This window comes from Oenanthe melanoleuca, chromosome 3 (assembly GCF_029582105.1).
Source record: "Oenanthe melanoleuca isolate GR-GAL-2019-014 chromosome 3, OMel1.0, whole genome shotgun sequence".
Taxonomy (NCBI): Eukaryota; Metazoa; Chordata; class Aves; order Passeriformes; family Muscicapidae; genus Oenanthe; species Oenanthe melanoleuca.
In genome coordinates, this window is record NC_079336.1 from 91,142,202 (window position 1) to 91,168,606 (window position 26,405).

General features: G+C 39.5%; 1 protein-coding gene and 1 long non-coding RNA gene across 2 annotated transcripts; one reads left to right on the plus strand and one right to left on the minus strand.

Annotated features, from left to right (window-relative positions):
* Positions 1–71: 71 nt before the first annotated feature.
* On the plus strand, positions 72–26,296 carry IARS2 (isoleucyl-tRNA synthetase 2, mitochondrial). Its single transcript, XM_056486242.1, has 23 exons — positions 72–325; positions 696–818; positions 1,623–1,779; positions 2,764–2,912; positions 3,004–3,053; positions 3,143–3,252; positions 3,337–3,427; positions 3,806–3,921; positions 4,995–5,164; positions 5,952–6,042; positions 6,252–6,403; positions 7,341–7,501; positions 14,656–14,758; positions 15,412–15,505; positions 20,520–20,628; positions 21,399–21,501; positions 22,495–22,620; positions 22,991–23,122; positions 23,731–23,837; positions 24,599–24,744; positions 24,899–25,089; positions 25,665–25,809; positions 25,923–26,296. The coding sequence occupies exons 1-23, from the start codon at positions 122–124 to the stop codon at positions 26,075–26,077; spliced, it is 2,985 nt and encodes a 994-aa protein (XP_056342217.1). The 5' UTR covers positions 72–121; the 3' UTR covers positions 26,078–26,296.
* Positions 9,322–11,091, minus strand: LOC130250526 (uncharacterized). The gene is made up of 2 exons (XR_008839995.1): positions 10,963–11,091; positions 9,322–10,008 (listed from the first exon to the last, which is right to left on the minus strand). It is a non-coding gene; the product is annotated as an uncharacterized LOC130250526 (long non-coding RNA).
* Positions 26,297–26,405: the final 109 nt, after the last annotated feature.

Genomic DNA, 26,405 nt, shown 5'->3' on the forward strand with positions numbered 1-26,405 from the left:
GGGCTGCAGCTCCCGCCCAGCCCGTCGGGAGCGCGGAGCGGCCGCCGCCCGCCCGCCCGGCGCGGTGTGTCCCTGCCCGCGGCCCGTCGCGCCGGCGGAAGCGCGGCCGCAGCCCGTGAGGATGCTTCGGGCCTGGCGGGCGCCGCCGCTGGCGCGGGCCCGGGCCGGCGCCGCCCGGGGCTGGGCGCGCTCCGCCGCCTCGGAGGCCGCGGCCGAGAGCCGGGAGGACTCCCGGTACCGGGACACGGTGCTGCTGCCGCGCAGCCGCTTCCCCGCGCAGCTGCCGGGGCGGCTGCAGCCCGAGAAGGAGCTGGAAACGCAGCAGGTGCGGCCGGGGCCGGGACGGGTCCCCGGGGTGCGGGTCCCGGTGGGGCGGGGGCTGCCCCGTGTGAGGGACCGCCTGGGTTTGTGTTCGGGCGAGCTTCTGGCGAGTCTGGGCTCTCGCCTGCCCGGCCGTCCGGGCTGTTTTTTAGGTATTTATAGTTTGGATAGTCATAACTTTGATAGTAATCTCAGGCCTAGTATTTCACCCTCTTCGGGCTTTTGCGTACTTAAAACCCACTAATGTCTTCTTTTGCAGAGTTAGGAAGGTGTATTTGTTTGCCCGCCTGCTTTCATTGTAAGTTTTACATCCGGACTTTTTGGAAGTACAGCAATTTGTGATGGTTTTGGTCGTTTTGTTGTTGTTTCTACAGAAATGTGGTTTTTCGGAGCTGTACTCATGGCAAAGGCAAAGGAAGACAAAACAGGAATTTTGTCTGCATGATGGACCACCCTATGCCAATGGAGACCCTCATGTTGGCCATGCATTAAACAAAGTAAATATTTACTTTATTCTTGTGAAGTGGCAAAAACTTGCTGTCATGTGCTCTCTCTCCTCCATTCCCATTTAAATCAATAACATATTAAAATCTTTGGGGTCTTGGTAGTTGGGGTTTTTAAAAACCAATGGTATGGTTATGTGGATGCCATATTTTGCCATGTTGACAGAGATACCATATCCCAATACAAATACCATGTGCTGAATGCTTGGTGTTTGATTTGGTTGAGCCCTGAGATTCACAGCAGTTCACTGGCCACAAAGTGAGAGAGACTCAAATTGTGAGCTGTCACCCACTGCTTCTCACAGTCCCAGTGCCAGAGCTTGGGCTGCAGCAATGTGCTCTAGGCTAGTGCTGTAGGTCCAGCTCAGTGTTTTAAAAATGAGAGCAAGTCAGATTTGTTCACTTCAAATCTTAAGAGTTTATACTGCATCTCTCAATTATGCTGGTTGTGAACTCCTTGGATCAGAGGTCTCTAAGGTTCTGCCAATATACAAAACGAGAGGCAAGAAAAATAATAAATGCAGAGTCTTTGGATCACAGAGTGGTTTGGGTTGGAAGGGACCCTAAATATGATTTAGTTCCAAACCATCTGCCATGGGACATTCCATTAGGCCAGGTTGCTCAAAGCCTTGTCCAAAACTGGTCTTGAACAATTCCAGCTTCTCTGGTCTTAGATAGATATAAATGTATCCTGCAGCTTTTGATATTTGTATTTTTTAAACAGGAGGAGTTTATTTACAAATGTCTCTGTTCCACATGGGGGAGCTAGAGTGATAACAGACCCTTGTGGCTTTTCAGATTTTGAAAGACATCACCAACCGCTTCCATGTGATGAGAGGTTATAAAGTGCATTATGTGCCAGGGTGGGATTGCCATGGATTGCCAATTGAATTGAAGGCACTGTCAGAAGTCAAAGGAGCTGAAAATCTTTCACCGATGGAAATTCGGCAGAGAGGTAAATAAATAAAGGCTTTTAGACTTTAATGTGACCTTTTCTGTTAGCTGTTGGTGACATTTTCTATGGTCACTGGGTGTATTTGCCAAGCAGATAGAGCAGACTGGAATCTGATGGAATGGGATGATTTCATACAGGCTTAATTTGTTGCTGTAATGGGCATGCAGAGCATTGACCCTCAGTTTAAAAAAAAACCAAAAGGAGGGCAGGGGATTTGGATGTCTGCTTTGATTAACTGTGTAGTGGCCAGAAGCTGCTCTTTATCAGATCAGCATCCTTTTCGTTTTTAAAGGCTGAATTTGATTAGGAACTGAAAAGATGCATGTAGAAGTCAGGCTTTTCAGGATGGCTTTGCTCAGTGTCACAAATAGGAATGTATTTGTTGGCTGTTTTTAACAATCCTACAAAACTATAGGGGGGATCCTTTTGGAGAAAGTCTGCAGTATACAAAAATTGTTTTAAAGAAATAATTTCAAATACAATGTGGGTTGAAAGGCATCATTTTTCAGCTGCAAAGCTTTTTGTAATGAGCAATTGAAACTGCTTTAATTTGAAATTGTGCTAAGGAAATGGAGTAACTTATTTCAGATGTATGTTACTTTGAAAATTTTGGATCACCATCAACAGAGGGAGTTAACTTTCACTCTTACTAGTTTTATGTTGAGAACTTATTTTTAGAAATTTTTCTTCCTTACAAAGTATATTTCCCCAGCTTTCTTAAAAGGAAAATTTGAGGTCTAAAGACAAGTGCTTAACATTCCTGTGTTAGTGAAAAAGTGCCACTCCTGGATCTATTGACTCTTTGCAGTCCTTTTTTGTTACAACCAATCTGAAATGTATGTATTTTGGACCATAATAGTTAAGACATAGGTTCACTACATTCAGCTCTGGTTTTGCTAAAAAATAATCAGCAGTGCATTTTAATTGATATTTTATTGATCCTGGTGTGCTAAACCATGTACTTAATGGAACCATTCCCTACAGCCAGAGCATTTGCAGAAAGTGCAATTGAGAAACAGAAATCTGCCTTCATTCGTTGGGGTGTAATGGCAGATTGGGCCAACTGCTACCTTACATTTGATCCAAAGTATGAAGCAAACCAGCTGAGAGTCTTCTACAAGATGTATGACAAGGTATGTTGAATTTCTGTGGAAGTCTATATTGATTTTTTTGAGTTTTATTTCTCCTAACTTTCTCTCTTTTTCCCCTCGCTGTCCTCTCTAGGGTTTAATTTATCGGGACTATAAACCTGTGTTCTGGTCCCCTTCAACAAAGTAAGAATCAACTTACTATTTCATCTTCAAAATTCTAGCAAAGGTGCTTTTGATGTTGCATTGTGTAACTTGTTTTTGATGTGTATCAGAACAGCCTTGGCTGAGGCAGAACTGGAGTACAACGAGCAGCACGTCAGTCGCTCTGTGTACGTGAAATTTCCACTGCTGAAGTCGCCACCTAAGCTGACTTCTGTGCTAGGTATGGCTCCTCTGGACTTTAGAGATAGATAGCTTTGATTTTTGTTATAATTGTGAGTAAAGTACTTCTAATTTACATCTGTAGATGGATCATCCCCTGCTAGTGTGCTAGTCTGGACCACGCAACCTTGGACTGTGCCAGCCAATCAAGCAGTTTGTTACATGCCAGACTCAGTGTAGGTGTCTTTCACTTGGTTCAGTTGTCTCTGTCAGTCCTTACTGGTATTTAGTAGCCAAATTAAAACATTCTGGACTGCCAATACAGTTTACTTAAGGCATCTTTTTTTGGGTTTTGTTTGGGTTTTTTTTTTGTTTTGTTTTTAATTGATGCCATTGTAAGCTTTGTTCTATGTCTGCTAATGATTTCTGTCTAAATTTTTATTAAATTATCTCTCCTTCATGAGGCAAGGTTACCTTGAAACTTTTGAGATTTATGTGTGAATTGGACATGTAAAACATACTGGTCTATCTTTTAGAGATGAAGCATTTCACAAACTGGTAGCTTTATGGTATTTTTAATTATTTAGTATCAAAAATGTACATTTGCATTGCAGATATTCAATTGTAAAATGTGCAGTGACTGGACAACGCTTCATCCTTGCTGCAGATAGAGTTGAATCTACAGCTGCTGTTCTGGACACACAGTTTGAGGTTATATCAACATGTAAAGGTAGGTTTTAATATTGGTAATATTAAATTGCTTGGTCTAAAAACTGCTTCAGTTTTGATGGATTAAATGTGTTTATAATTTGAGAATATGCTTCTCTAAAATAATACAAGGAGGAGTTTCTCAGATTTACTCTTGTATTGTAGCTCAAATTACCATCCATAGATTTCAAATGAATTTTTAAAATCTGGATTCATGCTTGAAAAAAATGAAATGTAGAGTGCAAGTCTGTTCAGTATCAAAATCTTAATTACACTGAGTGCAGTTTCTTTCCATCCATTGTTGATGACAAGAGGGGGCTAAGTACAAGTATGGCTGTTGAGGTATTGTAGGGGCTGTTTTCTGTCTGGACAAACTAAAGCAGTTGAGTTGGGATCCTAACAAACGACAGTGGCACTCCTGAACAGACGGGCTTGGGATTCAGTGTCATGAGTTGGGATTTAGTTTGTCATTTGTGAGCTTTATTCATTTGCCTCTCTCAGCGAGTCAGTGCTGGAAATATTAATTTGTGAAGGAGGCTAGGAATCTTTTTCTATGACCTTTGTGTTTGGTTTTTTTTTGTTTTGTTTTGGTTTGCTTTTTTGTGTCTTTCCATGCCTTCTCTTTCAGAGGAAGTCTTGCTTTTACCTAATGGTGAAATTACTGGGGGTGTTTTTTCTCACAGCTTCCACTTTTTTGAATCATGTGATTTACAGATAACATCCAAGAATAGTAGAGTGGAACCTTCTTACAAAGAAATTTCATATTGGGACATGTTCTTTTTAAATTCCTATATATTCAGCAGTTAATTATATTTGTTATTTTTCTATATATGTGTATGTAACTGTGTGATGGCAGTTCTTAAACATGTTCCTTCTAGGAGAAAATCATTCTGTGAACACCATTTTGTCATATGGCACATTCCTCAAGTGCTGTGATTCTTGACTTTCAGCAAGGTTTTTCTTCTGTTTCAGCAAAACATTTCATATGGTTTTTTTTTAACCTCTTGTTCTTTTTCTGCTCTCTGATAAAAGAAGCTGAATGCATGAATTGTGTTCCTCCATTTTATCTTCTGTTTTATCTTCTGTATTTTTCAGGTGCAGATTTGGCAGATGGTTCTTGTGCTCATCCCACCATTCCTGGCAGAGTCTCTCCCTTGTTACCTGCAAATCATGTGACAATGACAAAAGGGACAGGATTAGTTCACACAGCCCCAGCTCATGGTATGGAAGATTACAGCGTGGCTTCCCACCATCAGCTACCCACGGTACTTCATCTTTTCAGCTGTTGTTCTTGATTTCCTGCAACTGATTGACTGTATGCCCCTAAAATTATTTGTTTTGATTTGTGCATAAAGCTTGAAAATGTTTTGAAGCATTCACAGAATTGTGAGTATCACTAATGGCCTGCAGGAATGCAAGACTAACCTTAAAGAAATGTGTATCAGGATAAAAGAATGAAGTTTCCTTCTGCTAATTAAAAATTAGAGGGAGGTGTTAGAATCAGATTTTTCTGCTCTTTGTGTGGTTTTGTGTTTTTAAAGGAGAACACAGAGAATGTTTTTCAGGTATTGACTCTCACTACTCAGAATTGTCCTTTACATGCAGATCAGTAAGTCACCAGTTATATATGTCATTGTTACTTTTTCTTCAGCAAAGCTTGTTTTAAACACATACATAAATACAGCTCATTTATGCATGGCCAGTTTGTGATTGATGGGAGTGAAGATTCAGGATATGGGGCTTGGGGAGGATGAGTTTGCTTTTCTTTTGCGCTGTTTGTTTGAAAAGTCACTAAAATGCCAGTGACTGTGAGGTATGATAGCTGTGGTATGTGTGCAAATGCAATGGTGCTCATTTCTTCTGACACCTAAACTTCATTTGCCTGGTAGATTACTAAGCTGCAGTTCACTAAATCTGAAGTGTACTTAAATATTTTGTTATTCCTCAGAAAAGGAGTCAACCAGTAAAGTATTTAACACATTTTTGAATACCAAAAAGATAATTAATTGCCACATGGTATTTTATTGATGTGATTAATATATTTATTTTCAGGATTGCCTTGTGGATGAAAGTGGATATTTTACAGAAGCAGCAGGTCCTGAACTTAAAAACAAGAATGTGCTTGAAGAAGGGAATGAAGCTGGTACGTATTTGATGATTGACTATTTGTTACTTCATCAGTTACAGTCCTGCAGGTGTATTTTGAGAGTTTGTATAAACTTGCCATATTTTGATTATGGATGAGGTACAGGCATTTCTTACTAAATATTGATTATGGAAGAGGCTGAGTTGAGGTTAACAGCAGCCATATGTTCAAACTGAAATTTAATCTTGCCTCATTTTTTCTCTCAGTCATTAAGATGCTTCAAGCAGCTGGGAGTTTGTTAAAAGAGGAGAAATACGTGCACAGTTACCCCTATGACTGGAGGACTAAAAAACCAATGATTATTCGTGCCAGCAAACAGTGGTTTGTAAACACAGCAGATGTGAAGGCTGCAGCACAGGTATGTAATTTTGCTTCCTTATGAGACACTGGAAGAGAACTGATGCTATTTGGAATCAGCAAAAAATCTTGCTCTAGCTCCCTCCAGAATATGTTCTTCTCGAGGGTTTATGAACAGTAGTTGTAAATTGTTAATTACTTGTTGAAGTGAAATGTGTTGTCAATTTTCTTGTCAGTATTGATAGAATCCAGGGTAGCTATGCTGACTGGTATATTTGCTCACTGTATTTGCATATGTAGAAGTTTCTTAGAGCTACTGATTTTTTTCCCCTAAAATATTTTTTTAAATGCTATGTTTCAAGGAATTAAATTAGAAGAGACAATTTTATAACTATTAAAATTACCTTTTTTATTAGGCTAGCCTTGTGTGGCCATACATCTTTTGTTTGCTGCCCTGTTAATTTTGTCGCAGTCCTATTTTAAATAGCTTTAAAGTTTGGGGTCTTTTGCTCTTTGAAATTATGTAAATCCACATAGAAAATTCAGATAAGCACCTTAGAGCAACAATGATTTTATTCTAATTAGGGCATGAGGTGTATATTTCATATTGATCTTTATCTAGAATGGATGAAAACATGGTGGTTACTCAGCAGGGCTGGGAGATAGCCCACTACAGTTTGTATCAAGGTGGATTTTCAAAGTAGACAACAGTAAAAGATACAGTCAGCTTTTAAACTTCAGATTGAGTCACTGATGCCATTTTTAACTCATTTTTGGTGTGTGTTTGCTAGAGAGTCAGAGAACTGGGGTTTGGCTGGGAAATGCACAGTATATGCAGTGTTCAGATAAGTTATTGAAGAGCAGCAGGCAGTTGTCTGAGAATGTGTTGTTTGGTACTGGGAATGGGAGAGTAGGTCTGTACCATATTTTCCTGGCAGCATGAACATCATTTGTGGGAAAGCTGAAGCATGTTCAACAGTTCACTGTCTCTTTTATAGGATGCACTGAAAAAAGTGAAAGTGATCCCTACATCTGCAGTGAACAGGATGCTGGAGATGCTGGACAGAAGGACGTTCTGGTGCATATCACGGCAAAGATGCTGGGGTGTCCCAATTCCTGCTTTTTATCAGAAGAGCACAGGAGAATGCTTGATAAACAGGTACCTGTCTAGCCTTAAGACACTGAGAAGTGACAGAAGCAGCACTGTCTGTTGTGCTGCAGTTAATGGTATTATAAAACTTCTTATTTCAAGTAGGAATACATGCTTTTACTTGTAGTTGTTTATACACAGATCTAATTTAGCTGTAAGTTAGAACAATCAAAAACTTGTTCCTGGAAGTTACTTGTCTATAAATAATAAGAATCAATTTATTTAGATACTTAAGTTACCTGAAAACTTCCCTTGAGATTAATTGCTGCTTTCATCCCTCGTCTTCAATGAACTGACAGTCATGACTGGCCTTTTCATTTAAGCAATCAGTGAAATGCAAGTTGTGGTTAGAGTAGATAGCAACTGTAATTGGAGCACTGTACATTGAGCAGTCCAGGTACTGTGTCAAAATAGCTTTTTGCAGTTAAGTGGCAGTGAGATCTGAAGTGGTATAACCACAATGGTTGTAGAATAAATAAGTGTATTTTGTTTCAAAACAAAATTGGAGTGGTTTTGAAGACCAGCCTCAAGTGTAACTGACCTTTAGCTATATGATTTGGTATGTTCAGATCTTCAGATGCTAGCCTGATTCTGCCATCTTTTGGTTAATGGTATCCAGATATTGCAAACACTGCATTTCAGGAATTCTAGACAACATAATGCAGAGGAGATCCAAGCTATGCTTTAAAACAAGGAAACTCAACCAAATATGATCCTTTTCTGTAAGGAATAATAGAGTTCTGCTTTTACTTCTTTGGAACAGAGGTTTTCAATTGTGAATGCCCTCCAAGAGGTGGTTTCATAAAAAGAGTATTTTGGAGTTCCACATTTATTGGATTCGTTCCATATTTTTTTCTGCCTTGAGATATGCTGATGTAACTGATTTTGTACACCTTAACAACCTCTTGTGAAAATTCATAAGAAGTTTTCACAGCTGGAGATGAGCTTGAATACTGTTGCAGAACGTTTTTTTGTTCTGGTGTTGAGTAAATGTACTGCAGGAGTCCAGCATGTTGTCCATAGGCTGTACTGAGCACACAAGCAGTAGATAGTAGACAGTAGTAGGTGAGGCTCAGGGTGTGGAGAGCAGGGAGTGAACTTTAGACAGGTAGTCCTTAGCTTCACCTGGTGTGACTGGGTGTGTAGGTGCAGAGAGATGTACTTTGGCTCTCTCACTGCAGGCAATAACTGTGAGAAAAGACCACAATAGCCACAATGTCGTTTATAGTGCCTGGATAATGCTGGCACACATCAGGAAATAAGTGGGTGGAGGATTTGTGGGGTGTAAAACCATTTTACCTGCAAAAAAGTATGTGTGTGTCTCTATAAAAAACTGCTATTTCTGAGGAATGGTTTTGTATTCTAGTTGAGGAGTAGGCTTGAGTGTGTGTGTGTTGCTTAAAAATTGTCAAATATGTAGTTTAACAAGAGAAAAAAAAAGTGTAATGAAAACCAGTCCAGCAATTGGCACTCAAATATGAAGGGCACCATAAACTAAGAGCTCCTTCTGAACACTGAGGAGCTGGGACAGAAAGCATTTGAAAGGAGCCATGTGTGGGAATTCCCTAGGTTGTAGTAAAATCACCTTGAAAGGCTGTGACCTGTATTAAAGCCTCTTGCCTTTTATGAGTGCTCAAGCTGTGTGAGATTATTCCTGGAATTGTGCAGAATGTGGCAATCTAAACTGCCACAGTTTAACACCTCCACCTTTGTGTGTAGGTGTTGGCCCAGCAGTCAGTCCTGTAGGGGAGGGAACAAAAGGGCATGTTTGGGTAGAATTGATCTGGGGAATCAGAGGGACATTTAGGAAAAAACAGACATATTCAATATACTTGAAAAAAGATTTATTTCATTTGACTCTTAGCTTCTGACACTCATTTATAGCCAGTACTCTTTACTTCTAACTTCACTTACTCTCAGTGGAATTTTCAAAGGAAAGTGTAAATTAAGTCATTAAAAATTGTTAAAAGTTTGAGCTTAAATATTTGTAAAGTTAACTGGAGGAGACTTCTGTAACTGGAGTAGGAGAAGTGTACAGAATATTGGCCTATAGAAGTGACAGGCAAATTTAGAAGACAGTCTGTCAATTCATAGGTCATTTTCCTGGACACCATTTCTTTCCTGGAGAGCAGTTCTTGAAAAAAGCAGCTGAGCCTGATTGTTTTGTTACATTTGCATTATCATTTTGAAAATCATATTACAACAGGTTGCTGACACATTTTTTATGACGTTTCATACTTAGACGGTGTATATAATAAGAATATTTAATTAAATTATATAATTAATATAATTAAAACACCAGTAAATAACTTGCTTTTCAAAACACGAGCTGTTTGTAACTTGAATGCTGGATAAACAACATTTCAGTAGCAGTGGCTGAGGAGGTTTTGAGTGACTATCAAAAGTAACAGCATCTCCACTGGAAGTCAGTGTAGTCCACATGGAGTTGCTGTTACATATGAGAGCACCAGCGGTCGATCTTGAGTAATCCTGTTCGTGTATCACCTGTAAAAAGACTTTTAAAAAGAAAAAAAAAGTACCTAAAATCAACTGCTATTTCCCTCTGAGAGTTGCTCCTGAATTTGTCACATGAAAAGCTGCTGAAAGCCCTTCTTTCAAGGTGGAGCTGCTTTCTCTAACAGTGTTTTTGCCACACCAACAATCTAGTCTTTCTAACTTAAAAGCCAAGAGGTAGTTTGTAAGGCTTGATGCAGAATCTCCATGAGTCTCCCTGCTGCTGTGGTCCTGCCATAACCCTAAAAGATATTTGATTCAATGACATTGTCATCTATGGCTAGAAATTTAGTATACTAATGATGTTTAAATTCTTTTATGCAGAATGTGCTGCATCATATTGTGACCAGGAGTGTAAAAGTTAGTTTTAAAAACCCCTTAGAGGAAAGAGAGAAAAGAGAGAGCACTTTTTCCTTATTGCCATTTTCAGTATAATTACAGAGGTGAGATTCTGTTGGATTTTTCTGAGCAAATGCAGAAAAAAGTCTTTAAATAATTTAGAGTACGTTCACAAATAGATGCTTATGTTGTGTGACAGCTTTCAACCTTTAATAGATTTCAAGAGAAAACATTCTTAATCTAGGAAACTCTGTAACTGATGGAAAAGAAGAAAGATGTCCAGAACTAAAATGTGAGAATAGTATTTCCAGTAGTAGCTCAGCCCAGGTAATAAATGTGTAAGTACTTTAATCTGACCTAATGGAATAATTGCTTTAAAAATTCACTGTTCAGATATTGGTAATGAATAGCAGTAATGCAATGATTGATCTAATGCCTCACAACTTTTGTCCACTTCCTTGTGACTTTGATTAACATGTAAATTAAATTTCTGAAAAAGAAAAAACCAAGTGTGTTTTTGAAGGAGGTCTGTCCTGTGCTCCAATTTGTTTTTTAAAATAATAAGACATTTCAATGAATTGCAAATAATAGCAGCTTACCATCCCCTAAATACTTACAGCTGTAGTATGGACGTTCTTGTAAAGCAGAAGATAACTTTCCCTCTTGGCTGCTGTTGGAAAGGAGATGGAGAGAACACGAGGCTCTGTATTCTTCTGCTCCTGACTGTATCTTAATGCTGCCTAATTTCTGTTAACAGATTAAATAAGTGTGCAGCATAATCAATATCAGGCTCCCGGGTGATTGGCTGGAGCCGTGGTAGCGTGAATTGCCGTAGGGGTGTCGGAGCATTGCAGGGACACGTAATGCGAGTTCTTCCAGATAGCCTGAATACAGGGCAAAGTTTTACAATGCCCTTTATGGCTCACTCAGGGAATTATCATGCTCACCTTGAAGGCTGCAGATTATAAAGTGATGAGTAGTTATTTGAGCAAGGTGGTTTTCACTTACACCTTACAGAAAAGTACTTTGCAAAAATCCTGCTCCTTGCAACACAGGTACCTTAAAAATTTATTTCTGTCTTGTAGTAAAATTAATTGTAAGTATTCTGTGAGAAGAGCAGAGACAAGTGTGGAGGCTGTGTTTGTTTGTCTTGTATTTTTCAAACTGTAGGAGGAAAAAGATTTGTTGAAAAGGTACCCTGGAAGTTTTTCATCTAAACTACCTCCTCTTATGAAATGCTTGTAAATGTTCTCTTATATTCTGTAAGGAAACACTATATAGTGAAAAAAACATGCATTGCTAAAATACTTTTTTTTTAAAATATGATTTAAAACTATGATAGAAGTTTGAGAATATTGGTCAATAAAAAGTTGACTTCACAGTCCTTGACTCCTTATTTCTTGTACATGATTGATAACACAAATCTGACCTTCTTTTACTTATCTGAAAACTTTTATCTGTAGCATAATTGGACCTGTTGGTTCTTGCGTAACAAAAATGTTTTTTTAAAAAAACATGCTCTTCATAAATTAATATTGTAATCTTTGCATTGTATAGCAATGCATAGCAATACTTGATAAAAGGTTAGCCCATAGTATGTTTTGTGGGAATGGTGTATCTACAAGGGTACACAACTCGTGTGTGTGACATTGGCAATACTTACTGTAAATGAGGGCAGGCATTTTATTATAGTTCCCCAAGGGAGAGTAATAGCAAGGGTTTATTTCCTTCTTGTCTCTCCCCTCCCCCTCCTCTGATGGAAAGGGAAAAGTTGTTTGTTAAGAGAATACTTCTGTATGTTGTCCAAGATAACTGTTAGTTTTGGTCTGTAGTTGGATTTATCACCTTTTATAAATCCCTCCAAATATTGATACTGTGAAATACCTGTTTAATGCTTTAAAAGGTATAGGTTGAAAATTAATTCATCACTGGAGTTTATGTCCCTCCACTGAAGTGTATTTGCAATATGAAAAAGTTATGTGGAAGACATTCCTGTTTTAAATTTTCTGCTTTACAGGATGTACTGGTAGCTTTTCAATACTAATTGTGGGTATGATTTCTGATCAGAGAATTTTTCTGGCTCTCATTGAGGCCAGAGCCATTAGCTGAGCAGTAAATTACTTCTTGCATGAATTACTCAACATATACAAATACTTTACATGGTAATAAACATGTTTTAGGGTAAATCATCCTCTTTTTGATTTAGCTATTCTTGTCTTCTGCTGGTGAGTTCCATGAGTAAGACTTGGCCAGTGAGGGGAAGGCATTGAAACTGTAGAGAGAGCTCTTGAAGATTGATTGTCACATGAAGACAACTGGTTATCTACAACTGTCTTTAAAAATACACTGATAGTGTATTTGAGAAGAATCCAAGGTGGAAAATTCTACTGGCAAAGAGTGAAGAATAATACTATGTACTGCATTTTCTAAAATGTTCCTGGGTGCTGCAGTGTCATCACTAAAGGTCAGGGTGTAAATGCAGCTTTGTCAGTGGAAGGTACTGATCCTGCAAAAGACAGATTCAGTGGAATCGTTTAGTCCAGGCTGAGGCAAATTTTTTTTTTTTTGCTTTTCCTTCAAGCTTTCTGAATTTGAAGATTTAGGGTAAAGGAGGCAAGATGTAAGGATTGCACATCAGCTATCTGCCAGGAATTGTACCAGGACTGGGGTTGTTCCTTGCTTTTTGTCTCAGAGAAGTAAGATTCTCACAACTGGAAGTACAGCCAAACAGGCCTCTGTGCAAATATTTCTGGAAAGAAGAGTTACCATTCAGAACTGGAGCTCCTCAGTGTTGTTTTAGCAAGATAAATGTTAGCAGACACAATACAAAGCCATAAATTTTGTCCTACCACTATTAAAGTGGAAGGTGAATAGTGCCTGTGCTGGTTTGAAAGGGGCAGAATGGTGGTGGTGCCAGCTGGATGTCCATGAGTGAATGTTGCTACTTAATGGCCTTTCCCTGCAGAGAACCTGCTGGGGTGTTCTACAGGAATTTATTTGGAGAAGTAAATTGATTAATTGATGATTGATTGATACAAAATTGATATTCTGTCATTGCAATTTGAGCGATTAAGAGCAAAACTGGATTTTCTGCTTGCCATTGCACCTTGTGTCACAAACTGAAGTAATTTGTAAGAGTTCAGTAAGTGTTTTAGTGATGTGGCTCAGCTTATTAGCAGTGCAGTAAAATACTGTGCTGAAAACCAAACACAAGACCCAGTGATGACTGAAGATCATCTGCCTTCTGTCATAATGATTTGCAGGTCATAATGATTTGCTGTACTCCTTAAATACAGCAGATGTCTCAAAAATCACCTCTTTAACAAGTGCTCTGTGAGTCAGCAAGCCAAAGTATGTGGGGTTCCTCTTTGTTTTTTTAAGATACCTTAATTTATGTCTAGACTTGGCATTAAACAGTATTAAAAAATCAATTCCCCATAGTCTTACCTACTGGGGCCAAAGATTGAATGTGTCATAAACAGTGCACAGAACTGCACACCTTAAGGTTGCCTTATCTGTTCAGATCAGAAAAAATGCTTAGTTAACTTTTTAATTTTTCTTGTTTCCATAATATCTGTTCATTTCAGGACCTTTGTCCTGGCTGGTGCTATATGATATAAACTCATAGATTGCCTTCAAAGTATACATTGAATGGTTTCTTATCATTCCTCTACTGGGTGCAGAATTTGCAGTTTCTTACACTATTTGGATTAATATATTTATTACAATTTAAAAATATGTTGCTAAAATGGAGGACTTCATGCAACCCAAGGCTTAATATACATGCATATATATATATATATATATATATATATATATATATATAAATGCTACTTGAAAAGCTGTCATTTCCTCACTCCTTTCCACATGAGTTCTCAAGGTCTCTGTATCCAGTAGGAAAAATAACCCTGTTGTCAAAATGAACAGATATTCTGAGGGGAAGTAGCTGTATAGTTTCTTTAAATTCAAGATCAATAAACAGCAAATAAAATGGATTTTAGAACTTTTCAAGCTGCTGGCATCTTTTCTGAGTGCCCCAATTATGGAGTATTTGCAGAAGAAGATATTTGGAATCCATGTGGGTTTTTGTATGTTGTACAAATCCTCCCATCTTGTAAGGCAAAAACAGAAAGCCTTTAATAGAGGCAGGAAGCTCTGTGAAGTCTTGACTGGTTTAGAAGCTGGAAAACTACAGATTCTAATAGCTTAGTGTGTATCAGCATCTCTCACTGCTTTGGGTCTGGGATACTTGTGGAAAGGTGTGATTACTGCTCCATTCATAAACCCTTGTTTTTCTCCTTCTAACCTAGTGAAACCATCACAGATGTCATCAAAATAGTGGAGCAGCAAGGGACAGATGCATGGTGGGCCCTCCCTATTGAACAACTCCTGTCAAAAGAGGCTCTAGCAAAGGTAAACTTCTGACTTCAGGTACAGCAGGTGCTCAAGACAGCTGAGTGAGGGGAAATAATAGAAAACTTTTTTATTTCCTTGATCCTCTTGTACCCTCAGGAGAAAGTATCTTGTGAAAGGAGTATTCAAAAAGTGAGATCTGAATGGAGCAGAATACACACAATTGGCTTTATGCTGTTAATTCAGGGCAGGGATCTCCATCCTCCTCCTCTTAAATCAGGAGGAAAGTGACATCCTAATCAACCACTTTATGAGCCCAAATATGTATTAGGTCTTGGTTATTAAGATGGACTAGAATTTTTATTTTGTTTTTCCTAACTTTTTATTGTTCTTTAACAATTGTGTACTTAAGCTAGCACGAAGCTGTAGTGTTACTGTGCCATCTGAGGTTTTTGTTATAGTTTTTCCTTGCCCTACCTTGGTTTTCCATAATTAATTAGTAATAATTAATTAATTTCCATAATTAATTCCAGTAATTATCTGAAAACTCTTGTCAAAAATTATCTACATTATTTTGTGTTCACTCACAAAGTTGGTAACAGAACCTGTACAAAACTGGTCCAGAAACCAAATTTCCTTTATTTCTAGCTTTAAAAAGCATTGATGATATAGAGTATTGTATTTGCATTATTTAATGATTGTCCTCTCAATAGGCTGGTGGTCACGATGTTTCGGATTATGTCAAGGGACAGGATGTCCTAGACATTTGGTTTGACAGTGGAACTTCCTGGGCTCATGTTTTGGAAGGTAAAGAACTCCTCTGTGAATCCTTCTTTTAAAATACTTGGAGAACAAAATATAGCTGTTCTGTGTGACAGTGTTGGTGTCAGCAAAACTGAGGCAGATTATGCCAGCAGCAGGCTGGCTGTGACTTGTGAAGCTGCTTTTGCTTGTAAAGATTCTGCCATGTGGTGTACTGTGTAACTGCTAATCACATCATGCTTGTTTTGAGGGGAGAAGTGTCATGGCACAGACAGCCAAGGTACTTTGCTGCTAGTTGGTAACTCTTAAATTTTTTTTTTTTTAGTTAACAAATTTCAGTCTGTGCTATTTGAAGCAGAACCAGACTGAGATCAGCTGATGAGTCTAAGTAAGTTTTAGAATTTAAAAGTCTAGGTGTGATTTTTCACTTTTGATTACTTTCAGTAACTAAAGCAGTATATTGTAGCTTAAAATATTTATACTTGCTATATGCTATTTATGGCTCCTACTGCCAGTAGTTGCTACTCAGCAAGTAGCAGATATTTGTACAAAAAAATGTAAAATATACATTGTTTGCCTGGATAATAGTGCAAAGTCAGGAGTCCTTTCTAAAGGAGGAGTCTGGTGCCATACATCAAGTCTGTTGGACTTTAAACCCTCTGTACACAATTGCATGATAACAATCTTGTCGAATTATAAAACACGTTAGTACCAGAGCTTTATTTCTTAGCAACGTGATCAGGCAACAGTACCATCAGCAAACATTAATTTTCTAGAAGACTTTGGCATATATTGAGCTTTATGCTCTTTAAAAATGTTTCTGGTTTGATTTTGAAAGGTATAACAAAGTAGTGGTCATTCTATGCAGTTACAAACTTGCATTGTTAAAGGGCTGAACACATCCTGTGTGAAGGAGATAACCCCAAGATTTATTAGATGCTACAGAATCCATATGGGAGCTTTACACAAATCAACAACGAATCCAGACTCGTGATTCTGCTATTCCTTATGAAAGGTTATCACAGCACAGACTCCTTCTTTCATGGACCCATTACAAGTTCCCCTTCTCTACCTAGTCCTCTCTTTTCAAGAAATTTGCTGGAGCTGGTTGTGTGTAAGGCATCTTCTGCTGTGTGACATAACTGGAATGGCCCCACTGCTGTAAAAGCTGGGGACTGGCTAACCAGCAGTGTAACCTCCTAGCTCTATTTATTCTCAGAAATGACAGAAAAATTGCATTACCTTTTTTTCTCTGTAATTGATGCTTCCAACCACTGCCAGAAGTGAAGTACAGTCTGTGATTCATATCAAATTACTGGTTTAACTCACCTTTTATGAAACTTTGCAAGAAAAGTTGTTGAACTAAGAGTTTTGTCTTCTATTTCCCAAATATGCTCCAGTTTTTAAAGCTTTTTGCAGCATTTCTTCCAATATCAATGATAATCAGCAAGGCTTACAGATAGGCTAATGGGTAGGATTGTTTTCCAAAGTACTCTTGGAGAAAAAAGTATGAAATTCATGAAGAAATCCAAGATAATGTCATAATGGGAAGAAGAATTAATTCTGTGATAGGAGATGAGTGATAGCAGAGGTTGTTGCTGCCTTCTGATGTCAGTGTTTGTGGCAGAGGCTCTTCCACAGCATGAGTTACTTTCAGGGCAACTGCAGGATATAAAAGGTGGCTAAAACTGAGACTGATGTTTGTTTCACTCTACAGTGAACTCAAGTTATTGAAAATTCTAAATCAGTGATCTGTTAATAACCAGCAGGAATAACAGATGTTAAAGATTTCCCTGTCAGTTCCAGTCCTGTGAAAATAATTCCTTCTCTCCAGCATCTCTGCAACTCAGGGAACTTGTGCCTTAGTTTTCTGTGCACTTGACCCAGCTGTGTCTGAGCTTACTAAAGGAGAGGCAGCTGTTACAAAATGAATCCCTTTAGCTGATGGCCACACAAATTGCTGTCAGCAAATACAGCAGGTTGGGAAGGGGGTGAAGAGAGGCAAGAAGAGAGATTCTGCTGAATGAGGTTAAAGCAATTGCTCAGTGACAGCCAAGCCCAGTGGTGTAAATCATACCTTGCATTACCTTTTGCCCTTGCACAGTCCAATTTCTAATGCTTGCCCTGCTGCATCTCCTTCCAGGGACTGGGCCCATTTCTGATAGACATGGCTTAAAGTTACTCTTGTTCCATTAAATTATGGTTGGCTTCCTTTTTCCAGCCTGGGTGTGCCTAAGGTACCACTTGTAGCTGAATGACAGATTAACCAAACCGTTCCACATCAGCAGTGTGGCGGGTAGGAGGGTGCAACTTACACACTAAAATCAGAGATTTGGCTACTAGATTTGTAGTCACAAACCCAAAGTTGTACAGCTACAAGTAGACTGTGTATGAAATAAACACCATTCGCTGGTATCACTGACAGCAACATTAAAATTAAAGTCCAGATGCTTCATACATGGGTAACTGCAATTTCACAATGCTGCTGTGAGGTAGAAGAGTGTTAATCCACTGCTTCCAAAAAGAAAAAAGCAAACTTCAGTTCAAAAGCATGTGCTAATTTTAAATACTTAATGCTGTGGTGCCCAGCACTTTTTCTGTTGTTGTTCTTTTGCTTTGAAGTTCAGCCTTTTGACAGAGCTCATTTCCATAGCTCCTTCTGGAGCATCCATTCAAGAGAACTCTTTAATGTCTTCAAATTCTTGTATGTTTTCCTCATGGACAGAGTGCCATCTTCACAACAACCTTGAGATGATTCTTTTTTAAAATATTTCATATAAAATGCACGCAGGACTTTATTGTGATGTGATTTGCCACTGGTAAAAGTCACACAGCTTTTTACCCACAGTTTTGTGGGTATTGCAATGATGGTAGTTTTCAACATCATAACTTTTTTCCCTATCTTATTGGCTAATGTTTAACTGAATGAATGTGATTATTTTACAACTTGCCTATCTAAGTGTTTAAACTTTTGTGCTGACTGAGAGGCTTGAATTTATCTTAGCTGGTTCATTCCTGGCATTAAAATACAATACGTTTAATCTAAAAGTCAAAGTCTGTAAGATCAAAGATATGGAATCTTGAAATCCAAACCAGAAGGATCATAAATTGTAATTCTCTTTAATGACCTATGTACTATACCTCTGTTAAAATAAACAACAAAAAAGTCTCTTTGGGGCTGTTGGACATACTTCTTCATTTGAAAAAAAAATAAAATAAAAAAAGCACTGTTGTAATTAATTTATATATAAGAATCACAACTTTAACAAACTGAGGAAGAGGAGCAACTTCTAAGGCAGGTATTATATGCAAACCCCATGTTTGTATTTTACAGATAAAAACCTGTTCAGGCCTCTGTTAACTTTGCAAGCACCAGGTAGCCAGCTTGCCAGATGTATTAGTTCCTGTCAGAAAAGCTCAGTCCAGTTGGCTGTTTGTAATCAATTATTTGTTGAAATTCTTCTCTCCTCTTAAGTTCTAACTACTGGCATTTCCATGAAAAGTTCACTTCTCTAAAACCAGTGGCCAGTAAACTAGTTGTAAGTAACAAATGTGTTGTTACAGATTTTCCAATGTTACTGTCTTCCTTACCACAAATACTATTTTTTTACCTTGTCCTTACAAGTATTTTTGCAGTCTCTTAATACAAACACTGCTCCTTACTTATTGTACTTCTAAACTGCAGACTCTGTAGATTTCCTTGAATGAATAAACAAATGTGTAAAAACCATAATATCCACCCACACATTTTTCCTGTGCTACCTGGAACTGTGTGGCCTTGACCTTTGTAATGTTGAACTTCCCTTTATTGCAGGATGGATCTAAATATCGAAACTTCCATTAAGTTAAACAAATAAATCAAGTGTGCCAGCAGCAGAAAGAAGCATTGTCTCAGGGGTCCTAGGAAGAGGAAAAAAGGAGATAGAAGTTTCTCTACTAAATTTTTATTCACTATCTGAGTATTGAGAAAGCAACACCATCAACTTGTAGAATCAAAACTGAATTCCTGACAAATATGTATATGGTTTTGCACCTTTGTAGGCTTTGACTTGCATGTTCTTGCTGTTCTTGCATGTTCCACATTACTCTGTTCTCACTCTGGTGATCTGTCTGGGATTGCTTAGGACAAGGTGGGACTTCTTGAGTCAACAAGTTATGTACCTTTTTGTACAGTGACTGAATTCCACCAGTAAAGCCATGTAAACTGTGCTATCCTCTCTCAACCCTGTGGAATAGCTGGGTTTGCTCTTCTGCCTTTCATGTGCAGTCAGCTGCAGCCTGCCTTGTAGCCCAATTTTCCTCTGAAGTACTCATTAGCTCCACTTGTTCTTCCCTAGCTTTCCACTTTTTTCTCTGTGTGTGCATTTACAAGGAATAACATTTCTACTCAGCCTTCACAAGAATAAGCTAAACAACCATGTTTTCCAGATGCCTCTATCCCCAACAGGCTTTCTCGTTTCCCATGTTGTCCTAACTCTTTCCCAAAGTTTTTATTCTTCCCAGAATATCACTGACCAAAAATGTAAATTCTGCCACAGGTGAGCCGTGGTCACTGCCAAAGCTTCCTGCTCTCCTCTGTAAATGCCTTTCATGGGCAGCTTGGGCACAGTACCTCTGTGCCTTGTGCCCTGAGTCATTCCAAATGGGGAAGCTTCAGATGGTGGCATAGGTTTTTATTAATTCCAAAGTATGTGAACTCTTCTTGGGTATTCCAGTTTGTTTAGGAGTACTTGGAGCTTACTTGGAAAGTATTCTGAGAACTTTTGTGAAGCTATCTGAGCATGATAGCTTCTTTTCATAATTTGTTATTTAGTTAGGGAAAGAGCAAGCTTATTTGTTAAATTCTGGAGTGTGGCAAGTTTTGGATTCTTTTAAAAATTGTGATACTAATGAATCCCTTGTATCCTGATTGAGTATCCACACATCATTTAGAAAAGTAACTTACCTATTGGGTTTAAAAAGCAGAATAAATGTTACTAATCACTTTCTGAGATTTTGTGTTTTAATATTTTTAAGATACAAGGTCTGATATTACAAATAAAATACTCTGGTTTTAAAGGTGCAGATCAAAGAGCAGATACATACATTGAAGGAAAAGACCAGCTGGGAGGTTGGTTTCAGTCCTCTCTCTTAACCAGTGTTGCAATAAGGAAAAAGGCACCATACAAGTAAGTGTGTGGATTGCAAACACATTTCTAGTCCATTTACTAAATACTGGGTTTTTGGAGTGCACAGTAGTGTATAAACAAGAGAAATCAAACCAGTACCAAGTATCTGATTTCATGTTCTTATATTTTCAGTATAAAGTCTTTCTCAGATTGTAATTAATTTACTGTTAAACTTACTTGTATCATAATTGTAATAATGTTTTCATTCTTAGTCATTTAGGAATTATCAGATACAAGTCTGGCTTTTTGCTCTCTCTCCCACTCTCATAATTAAAGAAATTCTTTGGGAAGTGCAGTGTGCAAATCTCCCAAGATATTTGACTTGTGAATTCAACGTTGGGCTGTAGGTAATTGGGAATTGCAGTGTGCTTGTGTTCTGCTGGAGCTGTGGCACACCATTTATCTCCTGGAAAATGGAAAGCATGGGGAAGGGAATGTGGCTTAGCTGCAAGGAGGCTGGGCAATTTTGGGAAATGTATTGGCTTAAAAAGTAAATAACACTTTAATTAATCTGAAATACTCGTGCCCTGGGTATCTAAACAATCTGTTGCTTGCACAGCAAAATTAAATGAGGAAAATAAATTTGTTTGCTCTCCTTGGATGGTAGTACAGGGTATATTTATGGTTGGTTGAACTCAGGGTATGAAGCCTCAGACTCACCAAAACAGGGGATTTCTATGTGCTTTGACTTAAAAATATCCTCATTAGAAATCTATTCCTAGCATAGATTTTTCCATGGGATTTTGTTTTCACTAAAATCTTTCCTGCAGGACTCTGGTGGTCCATGGCTTTACTCTTGGTGAGAAAGGGGAGAAGATGTCCAAATCTGTTGGCAACGTGGTTGACCCTGATGTCGTCATCAATGGAGGCGAAGTAGGTCAAGCTCCTGAGTTTCTCACCACTCCCACTTACATCCTTTCACTGCCACTTACATCCTTTCACTGCCACTTACATCCTTTCACTGCCACATTCTGCAGCTGTCTGGTGGCAAAACTCTGTCAAGCTCTTCTTTGGCTATACTGCAGTTCCATTTGGCTGGACTGAAAACCTTGAGTTGTTTTGCTTCTGCTGTAGAGCAAGAAAACCCCTCACCTTTGTTCTCTGCTAAGATGAAAGAAAAATATGCAGAGTGTGTAGAATGGTTCCTTTTTATCAGTGTTGATGGAGTAATGGAGAAGAGGAATAATAAAAACAAACAAAAATAATTCTGCTGTCAAACTGACTGTAGCCTGCCATGTGTGGCTGGCAGTGGAGCAGTCAGAATTAGCAGTTGCACTGCAGCAATCTCTCTGCTCTGAGGCCGTTATTGACTCTGGAAACTTCATTCCATGGTCAGGGAGGTTGCACTGTTGGTGGTGCTCTGAATTTCCTTCCCTCCCCAGTCCTGCTGTTGCTCTTTCTGAGGCTGCTGAACAGATTTTGTAACTCACTAGACAAAAGAATGAATCCTTGCATGACTTGCTTATCTGATTAATTAAAGCACACATTTGTTCCTAGTGTTTCAAAAGGGAGAAAAGCCATTTTCAGAGTTGAAAACAGGCCGAAGGGGAAGAAAAACCTATGTAGTTTTAGATATTAACACTGCTGTGTTAATGATAAGCATTCAAAGGATTTAAGGCTGCAGATGAGTTTCTCTCAGCTTACCTGGGTTCTAGCACTGCCTGTACACAGAATGCTGCAGGTGTGGGTTGTAGCCCTGCTCAGCAGTAACTCCTGCTAAAAGGGGGAGAAGCTTCCAGCCACAGCATCCTCTGGGCACCTGGAGTAGTAGGTAGTCCTGTGAGAGCAGGGAGTTGGACTGCATGATCCCTATGGATCCCTTCCAGCTGGAGATGCTCTATGGCTCTGCTTTCTGTATGTCCTCAGGACCACGCCAAGGATCCTCCGTACGGTGCCGACATTCTCCGCTGGTGGGTGGCAGAATCCAATGTTTTCACAGAGGTGCTGATTGGGCCTGTGGTGCTCAATGCTGCCAGAGATGACATCAACAAGGTAAGAGCCACCAGTGCCAGCACTGTTCATCCCAGCAGCAGGTCCTCTGTGTATTGCCTGCAAAGCCTTCCAGTCTACAGACTAAAGAAAACTTTTCCAAGCTTATTTAGGGAGGTACTACTGCTCTTTACAGCTGTGGGTCAAATAGTAAAGTGTGCTGAGAAAAAGACTCATTTTACAGTTTTGTGCTTTGGTAAAAGACAGTCTTTAGTTTTCTCTAGGTCTTTTTGCCATGTGTTCTTCATGATGCTTTTGTAACTATTTAGTAATTTTGAAAAGTGGTCAATTTTAGTTAATGATGGAATATGAGCATTTTGTGTTTCCTCTAAAGCAAAGGCTACTAATGTTTAATTGCTCTGGGTTGTTCTAGCTCCGGAACACACTACGCTTCATGCTGGGAAACCTGGAGGGCTTCAATCCAGAGACAGATTCCATCCCTGCTGCAGAGATGTACATAGTGGATCAATACATGCTGCATTTACTGCACGAATATGGCAGCAAGGTAGGAGGGAATTGTGTTTAGACGAACATGGGTGTTAATATTTTCCATTGGTTGTATTTTCTTCAGCTGTGTGAGTAAAGAGTGTGTGCTAAGCAGGCACATTACAACCACAAAGGATCCTTCAATGCAATGTGCACTCCCTTAAGCCCATCTCAATTTTTGAGGAAGACTTTAACATTCTTAACTTGGTTTGGACATCAACCAGATTTTCCTACTCACTGCCCAAGGCCTCAAATTAAAAGTCTTTAAAAATAGTTATAGATAGATATTAAAAAAAAAAAAAAAGAAAAAAAAGAACAAAGAACCAGATCTTTGGAAATTTGCTGTTGTGCGGAACTTTGTCATTTCTGTCATTCAGAACCATTCTGCTGAAACCATGGGCATAGTTTCTGGGTTTTCCCCTTTTCTTTCCACTCAAACTCAAATGGAAATTATTTCTTTGGCCTAACAATTAACTGACTTAATTTTTTTTTCCCCTCCAACAACCTTTTAAAGTTTCTGCCAGACTTTGTGCCACTCATTCCATTTTCTGTAAGTTCAGTTTGTCAGGGGCTATCATTGTATGCTGTGATGCAGACCAATGCACTGTTCTCACCTCCTTCTCCCAGGTTACAGAAGCCTACAAACAATATGATTATAGCAAAGTTGTTCGACTGCTGCAGGCATTCTGTTCCAAAAGCTTATCTAACTTCTATTTCAGCATGATCAAGGACAGGTGAGTTCTTCCTGCTGCCTTTAACAGGGAAAAAAGAAAGCAATGGGTCTGAGATGGAGGTAATAAGGTTCCAGGTGAATGCTAAGTGAACACAGGTATCTCAGAGCACCTCTCAGTGCATTCAGCTGAGTAGTTGTCAGTGTTGTGCTCTCCTGACAGCTGGTGGTACTGAACACTTTAAAAGGTCATCAAACGAGCACATTTAAAACCAAATAAATGTTTATAGACAGAGTCTTGGATCTATATTTCTACCCAGAAAGACTGTGCAGCAGAATTTGGGAAGATAGGAGGAAGGGCAGTTAGCTGTGAAAATGAGTGTGTTTATCTGTTTTTTTAGATCAGTAAAAGAACCCTAAGGCTGTGACAGATCCTGTGTAACTGTGCAAGGGATGTTTCATGTGGTAGGAGGGGTGGGGTTTATACTGATCTTTAGTTGCCACAACATGAGTAAAGGAGGAGGGGTGGAAGAGGTTTATTGATGAACCAGAGCAAAAGGCTGACAGCTACAGGCTGTTTCCTGAGGACAGATTCTCTCTCCCCAAATTAATATATAATGAATCTCCTTTCCTGTGGCTGCAGATGCAGATGGTCCTGTCTGTAGCCCACTGTGCTTGCCTAGGGAAGGGCACTCCAGAAAAGCTTTCCTTAGAAAGGCTGTTTGGGTCAGACTTCTGTAGGTTCAGTGGCAGTCCCAAAAGCATGGCTCTTGAGCAGAAACATGAACACAGGAATACTTTCCAGCTCTCCCTGCTGTCTTGCAGGCTCTACTGTGAAGAAGCCAAGGATCCTAAGCGTCGTTCATGTCAAACTGTGTTGGCAGAGGCCCTGGACATCATTGTCCGCTCCTTTGCACCCATCCTGCCCCACTTGGCAGAGGAGGTTTTCCAGTACATCCCTTACAAGAAAGGTAAAGCAGTACCACTGCTAAGCAATTCCTTTACTGCACTGTTTAATTGCACAGGATTACAAGGACTGCAATTAAGAAATATGCCATTCTTTTTCATTCATTTAATAAACACTCAAATGGACTAAAGTAAGAATTGCTTTGTTTTGCTTTCAAGACTCAGAGGGTGTGTTTCGTACTGGCTGGATTAATGCAAGCTCAGCATGGAAGAAGCCTGGCATTGAGGAAGCAATAGAAGGTGCATGTGCAATGAGAGACTCCTTCCTTGGGTCCATCTCTGGCAAGAACTCTTTGGAATATGAAGTCATCATTGTAATTGAGCCTGGATTGCTCTTTGAATTAATGGAGGTAAAAAATCCAACTAAGGGTAGCGCTGTGTGTGTATGAACACTTCCTTCCTTCCCCTTTGTACTTACCAGAGAATCACAGAATGGTTGAGGGTGGAAGGCACTGCTGGAACTGGTACAGCACAGCCCCTTGCTCAGGCAGGCTTAGTTAGAACAGGTTGCCCAGGCCTCTGTTCAGTTGGTTTCTGGGTACTTGGGAGGATGGAGACCCTTACCAGCTCTCTGGGGTACCCGCGCCACTGTTTGACCACTCTGATAATAAAAATTCAGCTTAGAGTTTACTTGGAGAAGGATCACCTTCACCCTGCTGGCAGTGCTAATGCAGCATCCTGAGGTGGGATGCTGCTGCCCTGTCCCTTGGGAGAGCAGAATGCTGGCTGATGAGCAGCTGCTTGGCCCTTTCTCTTGGACTCTGCAGTTCAAGTCTGTCCTCCTGCTCCTGGCAGGAGTAAATCAGATTCTTGGTTCAAGCCATCCACTCTGATTAGGAATCACAGCTCAGCATTTATTCTATAGAATGGACGTTGCTGAGAAACAAAACTAAGTTCAAAGTCTGAAAGGTCTCTGTCCCCCCAGGCACTGCAGGCTGAAGAAACTTCCAGTGTTTCCCAGCTAAATGAGATAATGATGGCTTCCCAGACAACCCTGCTGAGCGAGTTCCCCAAAGAAACACCTTCAGATGCAAATATCATAAAAGGGACCTTTTTGATTAACTTGGAAGGTAAGAGAACCATTCCAGACAGGCTCCTGCACTACAACACAGGGTTGTTCGTGGCTTGAGTCTTACCTGCAGCTCCAGCCTCTCTCTCTCAGCAATGACACTTTCTTTGGCAGGTGGTGACATTTGTGAACAGTCTTCATACAAAGTTATAGCCCGACCCATTGCCAAAGCAAAATGCCCTCGCTGCAGGAGATACACGGCCGAGTCCTCAAGCACTCCCTGCCCACGGTGCCTCCAAGTCCTTGCTGCTGGAAAGGGGAGCACGTGAAGACAAAATGCCTATGCAAAAGCTGCTCCAAAGTGGCTGAAGCAGCAGGTCTGCATACTGGAACCTCTAGAAGCAGATGCTTAAGCCCCAGCCTGAGCAGGAGTATCATGTATTTTGGGGAACCTTATGCGTGTGTATATATATAAATACATATATATATATATACACTACTTGTTGTATATCACTTTTCAGCTTAATAAAAAGGGTGGTTAAAAATAACTGACTGATTTACTTGTTCTTAGCAACCTCTGTTCTGTGAAGTTCACTTCCATTTAAGAGAAAATTCCCAGTGAACCAGCTCTTGTTTAATTTTTATACTGGCAGAGAA